The sequence below is a fragment of the Aquarana catesbeiana genome, linkage group LG05 (genome assembly GCF_042186555.1).
Source record: "Aquarana catesbeiana isolate 2022-GZ linkage group LG05, ASM4218655v1, whole genome shotgun sequence".
Classification (NCBI taxonomy): domain Eukaryota; kingdom Metazoa; phylum Chordata; class Amphibia; order Anura; family Ranidae; genus Aquarana; species Aquarana catesbeiana.
Window position 1 is genome coordinate 318,282,311 of NC_133328.1, and position 14,950 is coordinate 318,297,260.

At 43.6% G+C, this 14,950-nt stretch overlaps 1 protein-coding gene across 2 annotated transcripts in view; it reads left to right on the forward strand.

Moving 5' to 3' along the window:
• Positions 1–14,950, forward strand: part of ANKH (ANKH inorganic pyrophosphate transport regulator) — a 181,620-nt gene that overhangs the window by 116,108 nt on the left and 50,562 nt on the right. Inside the window, exons 3-4 of one of the 2 annotated variants that reach the window (XM_073630858.1) lie at positions 451–569; positions 13,181–13,264. In XM_073630858.1, coding sequence (XP_073486959.1) covers positions 451–569; positions 13,181–13,264 — 203 coding nt within the window. The remainder of the gene's footprint in view (positions 1–450; positions 570–13,180; positions 13,265–14,950) is intronic. The other variant, XM_073630859.1, reaches the window with a different exon arrangement.

Sequence of the window (14,950 nt, forward strand, 5' to 3'; positions counted from 1 at the left end):
GAGAGAGAGAGAGAGAGAGAGAGAGAGAGAGAGATACAGTGGGGACGGAAAGTATACAGACCCCCTTAAATTTTTCACTCTTTGTTATATTGCAGCCATTTGCTAAAATCATTTAGGTTAATTTTTTTCCCTCATTAATGTACACACAGCACCCCATATTGAGAGAGAGAGAGAGAGAGAGAGAGAGAGAGAGAGAGAGAGAGAGAGAGAGAGAGAGAGAGAGAGCTGAATAGCAAAAAATGCCCTGGTCATTAAAGGGGTAAAACCTTCCAGAGGGCAAGTGGTTATGCATTTTTATTTCTGCATACTTATGTAATACCAATAATATATTCACTGCTAAATAATACAATATAATCTGTTGCACAACTACAAACACTGCATGTTCAGGCAACTGACAAAACTACCTGTACGCTGTCATTTATAATAATGTTTTTGGTAATGTTTTCACAGCATATAGTGACATGGGATATTATATTATCAACAAGCTTCACCATGTAGATGAGTCAGTGGGAAGTAAAACACGGAAAGCTTTTCTTTATTTGGCAGCTTTCCCTTTTATGGATGCCATGGTGAGTACATGTGGACCTTGTAATTTATGTACATTTTCTGCCAGCCATATTTAGTGATGTTAGAGTTTAATTTAGGTATGACAAGTATACTTTGTTAGGTATGACAAATAAAGTTGGTCGTTGGTTCAAGGGGTCACTAAAATTCAGCAGCCCGGCTGAAATATTACAAATTTTTATCTCTTTATAATCCTGTACCCCTGCATGTTATGACTTAAAACACAAAACTAATGGCCTGTACACACGATCCAAAAATCGTCCGAAAAACACCGCTTTCGACACGATCGTACGATAATCAGATCATTAGTACAGAGGTTTGAGAGCCGATCACGACAATTCATCCAATATTATTAGATCGGACAAGCATGAAAATTTTCCGTGTGCGATACCAGATCGTACGATTTTCATTTAGTCAGTACAGTTGTCGTCCGAAAATACAAATACATTAAAACACATGACATCACAATTTTTTTTTTTCTGTCATACGAGAATTTTTCTTGACTTTAGTAACCTATTCAGTTTCTACTTGCGACTATTAAGCGAAAAAAGTCGGATGATCTGTTGTTCGATTTTCTGAACGTGTGTACGGGCCATTAGGTTGGGTTCACACTAGTGCAAATTGGATGTGGTTCCCCTCATCTAATTCGCATGACAGGAGAGTGTGCCCGGCTCTCTATGGAGCCGGTTCACATATCTCTGTGGCGGCTGTGAAACGCATTGCACAGGAGTCCTGTGTGTCTTTGGCTCTGTTTCAGGTCCAAATTCAGGCGAAAATTCGGGCCTGATTTGTCCCAGAAACGGAGAACAAGGATGCACTGGACCCCTGCTGTGAGCCGCGTCCGAACTAAGTGTTAAAGCGGAGTTCCACCCAAAAATGGAACTTCCACTTTTCCGGCCCCTCCCCCCCTCCGGTGTCACATTTGGCACCTTACAGGGGGGAGGGGAGAGCAGATACCTGTCTAATACAGGTATTTTGCTCCCACTTCCGAGCCACCCGCGGGTATCTATGCCACTTCCGACACCTTATTCCCCCCCCCCCGCTGTCTTCTGGGAGACACACAGGTCCCAGAAGATAGCAGGGACCAGTGGGATAGCGCAGCGCGAGTCGTGCATGCGTAGTAGGGAACCAGGAAGTGAAGCTGCAAGGCTTCACTTCCTGATTCCCTTACCAAAGATAGCGGCGGCAGCACCCGACAGCCGAGGGATAGGTCGGCTTCGGGTGCCGACATCGCGGGAGCCCTGGACAGCTAAAAAGTCAGTAGCTGCAGTATTTGTAGCTGCTGACTTAAAAAAAAAATAAAAATTGCCAGGCCTCTGCTTTAACCCAGCCTAAAACATATATATGGAAGGTAAAGTTTCTATCCTCTGAGCAACTAATGAGTTTGAAATTAATTAAAAATATTATTAGGAGGATATCTAGTGTTTAGTTTTAATTATGATATGGAACCTTATATGGAAAATCCTTAGGCATAACAACCAAAATAAAATTTTAAAAATGTAATTATAATTATAACATTTTGTTTAGTAAATTACATGGCCATTATAATAAAAAAATATATATAGTATATATACAGTATATATAGCTATAGATATAGACATATTATATTGTAGATACACACAGGATATATATATATATATATATATATATATATATATATATATATATATGTATGTATGTATGTATGTATATATATATATATATATATATATATATATATATATATATATATATATATATATATATATATATATATATATATATATATATATATATATATAAAAACACAAATTTTACTGGAGCCCCATGCATCTATGAATATAATCCATATGGACCTATATATTGCAGGTTTATACCAATTGTTACTGGAGCCTTTACCTCTGAAAAGCACCTAAAATAGTTATCTTTTTGTTTAGATCACAAAGAGTCACAAATGTATAAAATTTCAATTCAGTCTCCAAAGCACAGACAAACCACTGCACAGGGAGGTGTCAGCTCCAAAATATGAATGGATGAATGAAAGGAATTTTTGTGTATTGTATAACAAATAGATAAATTAAATATAGAACTCTGAACTTTAACTTTGTTCTAGGACTAGGTATATTAGCCATATATCTTGTATCATATATCATGAGTCAGTCTCCAAATAATGGCCATGTGGATCAATTACAAATCATTATGATAAGAGCTATACGTTAGCAGCTGTGTATACTGTATGTATAAAAAACAAGTCATTGAAGTATAAAGGTCAATGCAGGACATTAATAAAGTTCTGCAAACTCAGTCTGTAAATAGTTGTTCTGAAATAACTGTCAAATCATTTAGCTTCAGATGTGCCTAAGACCCGGTTCACACACGGGCGGCACAACTTGCAGGTCGCCTCAGCGAGGCGACCTGCAAACGACTTCCGCGGCGACTTGCAAAACGACTTCTGTATAGAAGTCTATGCAAGTCGCCCCCAAAGTCGTACAGGAACCTTTTTCTAAGTCGGAGCGACTTGCGTCGCTCCGATTAGAACGGTTCCATTGTACAGAACGGGAGGCGACTTGTCAGGCGACTAGGTCGCCTGACAAGTCGTCCCTGTGTGAACCGAGTCTTAGGATGATGGAAATGTCATAAAAAAAATATCTGACATGTACCGATTAAGTTCTATGCAGGCTGTTAAACAGCCATGTGGTAGATCACTGAAATCCAAATCTATGGTTTGCACACACCATATGCCTCATGCATCACTCTAATCCAAGTGTGTATATGTTTCAATTATCACAGGACTCGTGCTTATAAAATACCAGATCCTCCCCAATGTAATACCATCTATTGAATGAGGAAGAGGCAACCATATGTGTCATCCACAAAATAAATATCCATCCTAAGTGTTGGAGGGACATTTAGGTACATTCCTAAGGCTCGATTCACACAGGGGCAACACGACTTCAACGCGACTTTGCAACGCGACTTCAACCCGACTTCAACACGACTTGTGGATCCGACTTTCAATGAACGGGGATCCGACTTGGATCCCCGCCACTGTGTTTGGTATGAATCTTTAGGGGGAACTCCGCGCCAAATTTTAAATAAAAATCCGGCATGGGTTCCCCCCCCAGGGGCATACCAGGCCCTTGGGTCCGGTATGGATCTTGAGGGGAACCCCCCTACGCCGAAAGGACGGCGTGGGGGGTCCCCCCCAATCCATACCAGACCCTTATCCGAGCACGCAGCCCGGCCGGACAGGAATGGGGGTGGGGACGAGCGAGCGCCCCCCCCCCTCCTGTACCGTACCAGGCCGCATGCCCTCAACATGGGGGGGTTGGTGCCTTGGGGGAGGGGGGCGCGCTGCGGCCCCCCCACCCCAAAGCACCTTGTCCCCATGTTGATGAGTAGGAGGGGATATACCTGGCTGGCCAATGGCTTTTTCATTTGCTAGTGTACAATAACTCCTGTAGGAAGCAGTAAAACCCAATTATCTCCAATTTACTACTGATCCTGTTTCTCCTAAAGTGTATCTAAACCCCCCCAAAAATGTATTATATTGCAGCATACCAATCCTTAGATGTTATGGTTGCTTTAATTTTTGTTGTTTTAGTCATTAACATACTTGCTTCCATAAGGTGGCTCTTCTATCTGTAAAGGAGCAATGGAGACACCCTTGGACAGCACCACTGTTTCCGGATAGTAGTTTCAGATGGACTAGTACATTTAGATGGACTTTACATAAGTGACTAACCAATTTAAGCCTAACTCTAGTTACTTTTTAAGCATTTACAGAAACAGTTTTTTTATTATAATAATATTATATGATAAAGGTTTTAACTAAATGAATAAAAGCTGACTATTGTAATTACCCCTGTCAGTGTTTGTCTCAACCCTCTAATTGACACTTCTGCGAGACAGCAGAAAAATAACAGGCTAACTAGCTGGATCACCAGGTGAAAATAAAAGGAAAAGAGAAACTGCTACAGCCATCACATTTAGGCTCGGTTCACACTGGGGCGACTTGGGATCCGACTTGTACGCCCTCAAGTCGCCCCAAGTCGCCCCAGAAAGAGATTCACATTTAAGTGAATGGGAGCGTCTTAATAGACACTACTGAGGTCGCTCCGACTTCAGAGCGTACTCCCTGTACTACTTTGATCCGACTTTGATCCGACTTCAGCCTATTGACTATCATTGAAGTCGGATCGCCGTCTCGCATCATCCGACTTCGGCATGCGACTTGTGCTCAGATGATCTTGAGGGGGAACTCCGCGCCAAATTTTAAATAAAAATCCGGCATGGGTTCCCCCTCCAGGGGCATACCAGGCCCTTGGGTCTGGTATGGACCTTGAGGGAAACCCCCTACGCCGAAAAAACTGCGTGGGGGGTCCCCCCCAATCCATACCAGACCCTTATCCGAGCACGCAGCCCGGCCGGACAGGAATGGGGGTGGGGACGAGCGAGCGCCCCCCCCCCCTCCTGAACCGTACCAGGCCGCATGCCCTCAACATGGGGGGGTTGGTGCCTTGGGGGAGGGGGGCGCGCTGCGGCCCCCCCACCCCAAAGCACCTTGTCCCCATGTTGATGAGGACAAGGGCCTCTTCCCGACAACCCTCGCCGTTGGTTGTCGGGGTCTGCGGGTGGGGGCTTATCGGAATCCGGGAGCCCCCTTTAATAAGGGGGCCCCCAGATCCCGGCCCCCCACCCTATGAGAATGAGTATGGGGTACATCGTACCCCTACCCATTCACCTAGGGAAAAGTGTCAATTTAAAAAAAAAACACTACATAGATTTTTAAAGTATTTTATTAGACAGCTCCGGGGTCTTCTTCCGACTTCGGGGGTCTCTCCGGTTCTTCTCCGCGCTCTCCGAGTCTTCTGCCGGGCTCCTCCGCTCTCTTCTGCCGCTCTTTTGCTAAAGCGGAGGAGCCCGGTCTTCCGTCTTCTGCCCTCTTTTCTTCTGATGTTGACACGACGCTCTCTCCGGCTAGAATGCTCTCTGTGCGCTCTGCTCTGACTTATATAGGCGGTGACCCCGCCCCCTTATGCCGTCACAGTCCCTGGGCATGCTGGGACTATGACTGCATAAGGGGGCGTGGTCATTGGGCGATGACCACGCCCCTAAAACGTCACAGTCCCAGCATGCCCAGGGACTGTGACGGCATAAGGGGGCGTGGTCACCACCTATATAAGTCAGAGCGGAGCGCTCAGAGTGCATTCCAGCCCCAGAGAGCGTCGTGTCAACATCAGGAGAAAAGAGGGCAGAAGACGGAAGACCGGGCTCCTCCGCTTTAGCAAAAGAGCGGCAGAAGAGAGCGGAGGAGCCCGGCAGAAGACCCGGAGAGCGCGGAGAAGAACCGGAGAGACCCCCGAAGAGAAGAAGGCAGCAGACCGGGCTCCTCCGCTATAGCAAAAGAGCGGCAAAAGAGCAGAAAATAGCGGAGCAGCCCGGCAGAAGACCCGGAGAGCGCGGAGAAGACCCCCGAAGACGGAAGAAGACCCCCGGAGCTGTCTAATAAAATACTTTAAAAATCTATGTAGTGTTTTTTTTTTAAATTGACACTTTTTCCCTAGGTGAATGGGTAGGGGTACGATGTACCCCATACTCATTCACATAGGGTGGGGGGCCGGGATCTGGGGGCCCCCTTATTAAAGGGGGCTCCCGGATTCCGATAAGCCCTCCGCCCGCAGACCCCGACAACCAACGGCCAGGGTTGTCGGGAAGAGGCCCTTGTCCTCATCAACATGGGGACAAGGTGCTTTGGGGTGGGGGGGCCGCAGCGCGCCCCCCTCCCCCAAGGCACCAACCCCCCCATGTTGAGGGCATGCGGCCTGGTACGGTTCAGGAGGGGGGGGGGGGGCGCTCGCTCGTCCCCACCCCCATTCCTGTCCGGCCGGGCTGCGTGCTCGGATAAGGGTCTGGTATGGATTGGGGGGGACCCCCCACGCAGTTTTTTCGGCGTAGGGGGTTTCCCTCAAGGTCCATACCAGACCCAAGGGCCTGGTATGCCCCTGGAGGGGGAACCCATGCCGGATTTTTATTTAAAATTTGGCGCGGAGTTCCCCCTCAAGATCATCTGAGCACAAGTCGCATGCCGAAGTCGGATGATGCGAGACGGCGATCCGACTTCAATGATAGTCAATAGGCTAAAGTCGGATCAAAGTAGTACAGGGAGTACGCTCTGAAGTCGGAGCGACCTCAGTAGTGTCTATTAAGACGCTCCCATTCACTTAAATGTGAATCTCTTTCTGGGGCGACTTGGGGCGACTTGAGGGCGTACAAGTCGGATCCCAAGTCGCCCCAGTGTGAACCGAGCCTAAATGTGATGGCTGTAGCAGTTTCTCTTTTCCTTTTATTTTCACCTGGTGATCCAGCTAGTTAGCCTGTTATTTTTCTGCTGTCTCGCAGAAGTGTCAATTAGAGGGTTGAGACAAACACTGACAGGGGTAATTACAATAGTCAGCTTTTATTCATTTAGTTAAAACCTTTATCATATAATATTATTATAATAAAAAAACTGTTTCTGTAAATGCTTAAAAAGTAACTAGAGTTAGGCTTAAATTGGTTAGTCACTTATGTAAAGTCCATCTAAATGTACTAGTCCATCTGAAACTACTATCCGGAAACAGTGGTGCTGTCCAAGGGTGTCTCCATTGCTCCTTTACAGATAGAAGAGCCACCTTATGGAAGCAAGTATGTTAATGACTAAAACAACAAAAATTAAAGCAACCATAACATCTAAGGATTGGTATGCTGCAATATAATACATTTTTGGGGGGGTTTAGATACACTTTAGGAGAAACAGGATCAGTAGTAAATTGGAGATAATTGGGTTTTACTGCTTCCTACAGGAGTTATTGTACACTAGCAAATGAAAAAGCCATTGGCCAGCCAGGTATATCCCCTCCTACTCCCATCATGCTTCATTTTTTTTGCTAGTCTCCAAGGAGGATGGATGTTTTTTCCCTCTTTAGAGAAAAGTTTACCTAATTTTATTATGCAGTTTTCAACAAGATGTTTATTTTTTCTTTAAAGTCTCCATCATTTTGCTGCTGTGCTTAGCACTTACCCAGCTTTCAGGATCGGATAATCCTCGGGGCTTGCCTTTAATGTCACCCTCAGACACTGGACTCAGCTTGTGGCTTTCCCCATGATACTTAGTATACCAGTTTGTTAGCTGCAGAGGGCTTTACAGAGGGCTTTACAGGTCCAGGGCTGTAAGACTCTAGCTGTTAACCTAAAATGAACATAGCACGTTGTTAATGTTTTTCCTGCATTTGTTTTTCCCCGTTTTCTTGTGAAAGAGTTAATGCACCGGTGGATTAAGTGCTAGGTCATTAACTGCAGTGTTTCATGCACATTCTACACTATCTCTTCCCAACTTTCTAATGTGGTAGTCTTCCCACCATTGCTGTACTCGCAAGGGTCATATGATTTTACCTTGGTTTCACCATGCTGCTGCTTACAGTGACTTAGCCAGTATGTCTTAGCCTAAATGCAAAGTGAGCGGTCCCACTGGCCTCTCCAGTCAACAGTTTACTAGCTCCAGGGCATTCTGCATTATCCCTCCTTAAGGACCTGATGCCAATAGTCATGTTCCCCTGGTTGAGTCCACTCCTTGGAGTCTCCCTAAGCTCCCACAGGTGTGACTCTATACTCTGCATTATCCAGGGAGGAGTTTTCTACAGATATGCTAGATTTTATGAACAATATCCCTGTCATGATAGCTGACTCAAAATGCAGGGGCCATAAGCATGCTTGTATGCCTTCGGTATCTGACATTGACATTGGCCATTGTGGACACCTGAACTGAAAGTATCTCAAATGCATGGGTAAAAGATGTGGTATCCAGAGGATACAAGCTACCGGTTTGCTTCCTTCCCGCTTCATGTCCTCCAGTCTGCCTTGTCTGTGTATCCACACAAGCTAACTGCTCTGTCAGACCTCCTGAGTCAAAGGATAATTGCTATTGTTCCAGAAGCCAAAAGATTTCAAAGTTTATGCTTAAACCTGTTCTCTGTCCCCAAAATCAAATACATCCCCCCAGCCAGAACCTGTGGCGGAATGGTATGAGTTCTACATCGACCTTTTCCCTGCTCCCAAACCAAGAAGTGGTATTCGCCCCATCTTGGATCTGCAGGCACTCATTGTCTTTATTTAAGTGCAAACATTTTGCATGGAAACCATCAGGTCTGGTAAAGCCTCCCTTCAGAAGGGATTTGCTGTGGGCACATAACACTACCAGTTTGAGCCTTTCGGCTCTTTGCTTTAGAGAGTTCTGGCCTTGTTTGAAGGCAGTCCCTTTTGCTGTTACACTCCAGATGATTGCAGCTCATTCTGGCTGTGTGGTACAAGAAGAAACAATTTGTGGACCAACCAATGCTCCTGACACCCAACACCAGATTATCTCTGGTCTGGTGTATCAGGAAACTCTTCCTTCTGTTATCTTGGATGATTCTCACAATGGATGCCAGCCTAACAGGCTAGTGGGAAGAAGTTCTACACACCTTGACAGTGCAAGGGACTTGGACAGCTTAAAAGGTTTGTCTTATTATCAGCATTCTGAAGTTCTGTTCTAGTTGTCCCTTCAGTGTTGGACCTTTTTGTTGCAGGGAAAAACCAAAAGCAATGGCATATATGAATCATAAGGGAAGAGCCAGAAGTATCACTGTGGAAAGGGAAGTGTAGAAGATTCTGTTTTGGGCAGAACTACATGCTCCAGCCTTGCCCGCCATTCACATTCTGGTAGTGGACAATTGGCAAGCAGACTTTCTCAGCCAACTGCACCTAGACTCAAGGGAATTCAATACTCAATTCCCAGAGATGTTTCGGGATCTGTTTACCAGGTGGGGGACATCAGATATGGACATCTTGGCTTCCAAATTCAACAACAATCTGAGCAATAAGTTTATATACAGAAGCAGAGATCCTCTGGCAGTAGCAGTAGATTTTCTGATGGCTTTGTGCGATCAGTTTAATCTGTTCTTTGCCCTTCCTCCTCTAAATCTCCTTCCTCGTCTACTCTGCAGGATTGAGATGGAGGGTATTCCAATGATTCTTATTGCGTAAAATTTCCAAACTGGCCCAGGTGAATGTAGTACCCTGACCTCATCTGATTCCTGGCAGATACCCCAAGTGCTCTTTCAGATCTACTGCATCTTCTGTCTCAGGGACTGGATTACGACCATGCTGTTGCTGGCTTTGATGGCATGGCTGTTTAAGCCCAGGTCCTAACAGATGGAGGCTTTTCATATTCCGTAATTCCTACTCCTCTTAAAATCTCAAAAGTCCTCCTTATGCATGGTCTACCATCACACATGGAAAGCATACTTTGACTAGTGTGAGGCAAAGAAAATTCCACACAGGAAATTCTCTTTGGGAAGTATCCTGACATTACTGCATTTGGGTCTGGATCAACATTTGGCCCTAAGTCTGTAAAGGAGCACATTTTTAGCTCTTGTAATCCTGATTCCACCTTCCTACCTTTTACCATAACCAGGACATTGTGCTTCCATCCCTTTGTCCGACCCAAGTACATCCTAAGGAGATTGTTTAGATGTAGGGCAAGCCGTTCATGTTCATCTTGTTCATGCTACATCTTCTTTTAGAACAGGGATCCCCAAACTTTGGCCCTCCAGCTATTGCAGAACTACAGATCCCATAAGGCATTGTAAAACTTTGACATTCACAGACATGACTAGGCATGATGGGAACTGTAGTTCCTAAACAATTGGAGGGCCATAGTTTGGAGACCCCTGTTTAGAAAGACTGATTCTGTTTTCCCCATTTCCCGGTGGATCCAACAGTTTATCATAAAAGCGTATAGGCTTAATGATAACTTTCTACCCTACTAAATGATTAAGTACTTCTTTGGCCTTTTGGCATTGGGCATCTGTTTCTCAGATTTGCAAAGCCACTACCTATCCTTTCATTCTTAATTTTTCCAGGTGGATTATCAGGCTTCAGCTGATGCAGGCTTTGGGCACTGGATGGCCTTTTAAATATTGCCGTACTAACACAAGCAATGTTTGTATGCGGAGCTCCCCCACTCTGCTGTTGAGGGGAACACTAGCTATGTACCTAGCTTAAGAAAGTATGAAATACTAGATACTGGCTCTACCAAAATTTGTATATTGCCCTTCCTTTATCTCTTGAGAGAGAAGCAATTACTTGTATAACAGCAACTAGTTGTTAGTTTTGCTGAGCTCGTTTGCATACTGAACACCTGGGCATAGCTCTGTAGGTACAAAAAGTGTATTTGAATATATTTCCCCTTCTTTACAGAATGGTCGTACGAAGGTTTAGCTGGTTTTGGTCAAAATATGGAGTTCTTCTCTAAATACAGTGGGGCAAAAAAGTATTTAGTCAGCCACCAATTGTGCAAGTTCTCCCACTTAAAAAGATGAGAGAGGCCTGTAATTGTCATCATAGGTATACCTTAACTATGAGAGACAAAATGTGGAAACAAATCCAGACAATCACATTGTCTGATTTTTTAAAGAATTCATTTGCAAATTATAGTGGAAAATAAGTATTTGGTCACCTACAAACAAGCAAGATTTCTGGTTCTCACAGACCTGTATCTTCTTCTTTAAGAGGCTCCTCTGTCCTCCTCTCATTACCTGTATTAATGGCACCTGTTTGAACTTGTTATCAGTATAAAAGACACCTGTCCACAACCTCAAACAGTCACACTCCAAACTCCACTATGGTAAAGACGAAGGACACCAGAAACAAAATTGTAGACCTGCACCAGGCTGGGAAGACTGAATCTGCAATAGGCAAGCAGCTTGGTGTGAAGAAATCTGTGGGAGCAATAATTAGAAAATGGAAGACATACAAGACCACTGATAATCTCCCTCGATCTGGGGCTCCTTGCAAGATCTCACCCCGTGGGGTCAAAATGATCACAAGAACGGTGAGCAATCCCAGAACCACACAGGGGGACCTAGTGAATGACCTGCAGAGAGCTGGGACCAATGTAACAAAGGCTACCATCAGTAACACACTACACTGCCAGGGACTCAGATCCTGCAGTGCCAGACGTGTCCCCCTGCTTAAGCCAGTACATGTCCGGGCCCATCTGAGATTTGCTAGAGAGCATTTGAATGATCCAGAAGAGGATTGGGAGAATGTCATATGGTCGGATGAAACCAAAGTAGAACTGTTTGGTAGAAACACAACTCGTCGTGTTTGGAGGAGAGAGAATGCTGAGTTGCAACCAAAGAACACCATACCTACTGTGAAACATGGGGGTGGCAACATCATGCTTTGGGGCTGTTTCTCTGCAAAGGGAATAGGACGACTGATCCGTGTATATGAAAGAATGAATGGGACCATGTATCGTAAGATTTTGAGTGCAAACCTCCTCCCATCAGCAAGGGCATTGAAGATGAAACGTGGCTGGGTCTTTCAGCATGACAATGATCCCAAACACACCGCCACACCGAAGGAGTGGCTTCGTAAGAAGCATTTCAAGGTCCCAGAGTGGCCTAGCCAGTCTCCAGAGCTCCACCCCATAAAAAACCTTTGGAGGTAGTTGAAAGTCCGTGTTGCCCAGCGACAGCCCCAAAACATCACTGCTCTAGAGGAGATCTGCATGGAGGAATGGGCCAATATACCAGCAACAGTGTGTGACAACCTTGTGAAGACTTACAGAAAACGTTTGACCTCTGTCATTGCCAACAAAGAAAATATAACAAAGTATTGAGATGAACTTTTGATATTGACAAAATACTTATTTTCCACCATAATTTGCAAATAAATTCTTTCAAAAATCAGACAATGTGATTGTCTGGATTTGTTTCCACATTTTGTCTCTCGTAGTTGAGGGGATAGCAGTAAAAAGCAGCATGCTGTCAGACAGTTGCTAGCTTACCAAATAGAGAACAATAGCTATTAGGACTGACCAATTTTGTCTGACTGCAGCTGGCCAGCAGGACTGGTAGCTTCTAACATACATGGCCTTAGGCTCAATTCACAAAGCTAACACACCAGGATAAGGATTCTTATGATAGCTATTTTCATCCAATGTCCAATGAGACTGAAAATGATAGTCACGTGGCTGAAAAAAAAAATCCTTATCCAAAAGCTTTGTGGTTTAACTATTTTCTCATGTCTATAGTTTCCATTAGGGCTGATTAACATACACTTGTCCGGATAGCTACATTCTAGTTCAGCTGCATATTTGTACCTTTACTCATATTGCCCTATGTACCTATACTCATATATACCTATAATGACAATTACAGGCCTCTCTCATCTTTTTAAGTGGGAGAACTTGCACAATTGGTGGCTGACTAAATACTTTTTTGCCCTACTGTATTTATGTAAACCTAAAGCCTAGTGCACACACTGCTAGTCTTTTTTTTTTTTTTGTTCAACCCAGTTGGCTAAACGGAAAAAAAAAAAGGTAGCTTAGGTCGGAGCCGCTGTACTAACAATGCAATGTTAGTAGAGCAATCTCCCCTGCTGCTCTATCGTGTTTTGTCAGACCAGCTGCAGTACACAAATGTCAGACGGTTTCTATTGAACCCGCTCATGTCGCCCGACATTCGGCCCATGTGTACGGTGCTTAAGTAGTACATTTTTTACCAACTATCTTAACCCATAATTTGCTAATCAGCTTGTCATTTATTCATAGGCCTGGACACATGCTGGCATTTTACTGAAACACAAGTACAGCTTTCTGGTTGGATGTGCCTCTATCTCTGATGTCATAGCACAGGTAAACATTTACTTCAGTAATTAAAACCCAGTTCCATAGTGGCGCATCTACGTAGTTACTATGGATTGAAATGGGTTCCTCCACTCATCTTACGGGGTTGTGGATTGTGATGAGACTGTAAACACATGTTTATGCCAGTGGAGTGCCCTACTATAAATATTGCTTGAATATTTAATGTGGAAATGGTTTATCCAGTTGAGATACAGTAATGGCATCAAAATTTGTCTTTAGAACATTAATTTCATATGTATTTTCCTGTATGAGTTAATGCACCACCTTGGCTGTAGCAGAAAGAGCCTAATGAGTGACTAAAGGCAAGCTATATACAATATAGGATAAAGCAGTAAGAAAAAGAAACAAGCTTTACCTTCTACAAACTCTCCGTGCCTTCAGAACCTTCTTAATTACAGTGTTCAAACTATGGTTGCTGGTTGGTATGGATAGGTGACAGTGTCAAAGAAAAGGCGCCACCATCCCTGAGTAACAGTGTTCAAACTATGCTAAGCCATTGGTTTTAATTGTTTCCCTTATCACCCCACCCACCTACCTAATGTTGGAAGTGATACAGCAGCATAGGGCTCATCCACTGCCATATGAAGGTAGTGCGCAAATCAATTGCACACAACAAGTTTCATGGGTGCTATGATGATGTTCTGCTGCTTTAGTTAGTAGTAGGTTATTTCATCAGCTCGTTGATTTAAAAATCTCATGCATTTAAAGCATAGAACGTAATTCTTCTTTAAGTAATTGCGCTGAAGGCTTTTCAAGACAGATAAAGTAAAATAGTTTCCGCTTATATAGTAAATTGTAAACTGATATGCCATTACTAGAGGCTAAAAACTTTCTTTACAACCTAAACTCTAATAATTTATTTTATTGCATTATGACCCATTTATACTAAAATACTTAGTGCAAAGGGCAATATGAGTAAAGGTACAAATATGCAGCTGAACTAGAATGTAGCTATCGGGACATGTGTATGTTAATCAGCCCTAAGGGAAACTATAGACATGAGATAATAGTTAAACCACAAAGCTTTTGGATAATGATTTTTTTTTTCAGCCACGTGACTATCATTTTCAGTCTCATTGGACATTGGATGAAAATAGCTGTCATAAGAATCCTTATCCTGGTGTGTTAGTTTTTTGAATTGAGCCTAAGGCCATGTATGTTAGAAGCTATCAGTCCTGCTGGCCAGCTGCAGTCAGACAAAATTGGTCAGTCCTAATAGCTATTGTTCTCTATTTGGTAAGCTAGCAACTGTCTGACAGCATGCTGCTTTTTACTGCTATCCCCTCCTGTACTACAATTAAACGTTTATGAGCATATACAACAAAGTTATCCAGTTATAAGTTATATAAGTTTTATAACCTTCTGCACCAACACTTTTCACTGACAACTGGTAAAATGGTAAAATTTCAAGCATCAACCTACTGTCACCCAGTCTGGCTAAAATCACTCACTGGCTCATCTATGGGTATCCTTGCATTTCAGTTCAGTTGCACATTTGTACCTATTTCTCTGTATTCTGACATGTACATTTCTTATTGATTATAAATAAGTGAGAGCTAGTTTAACAAGTTTGTGGAACCTTTACACTTTAAACTTTAAGGGCAGGTAAAAAAATCCAAAAACAAACTAGAAGAATGGAACTTTAAATATAGCTTTCAGAAGAAAAACAGGACT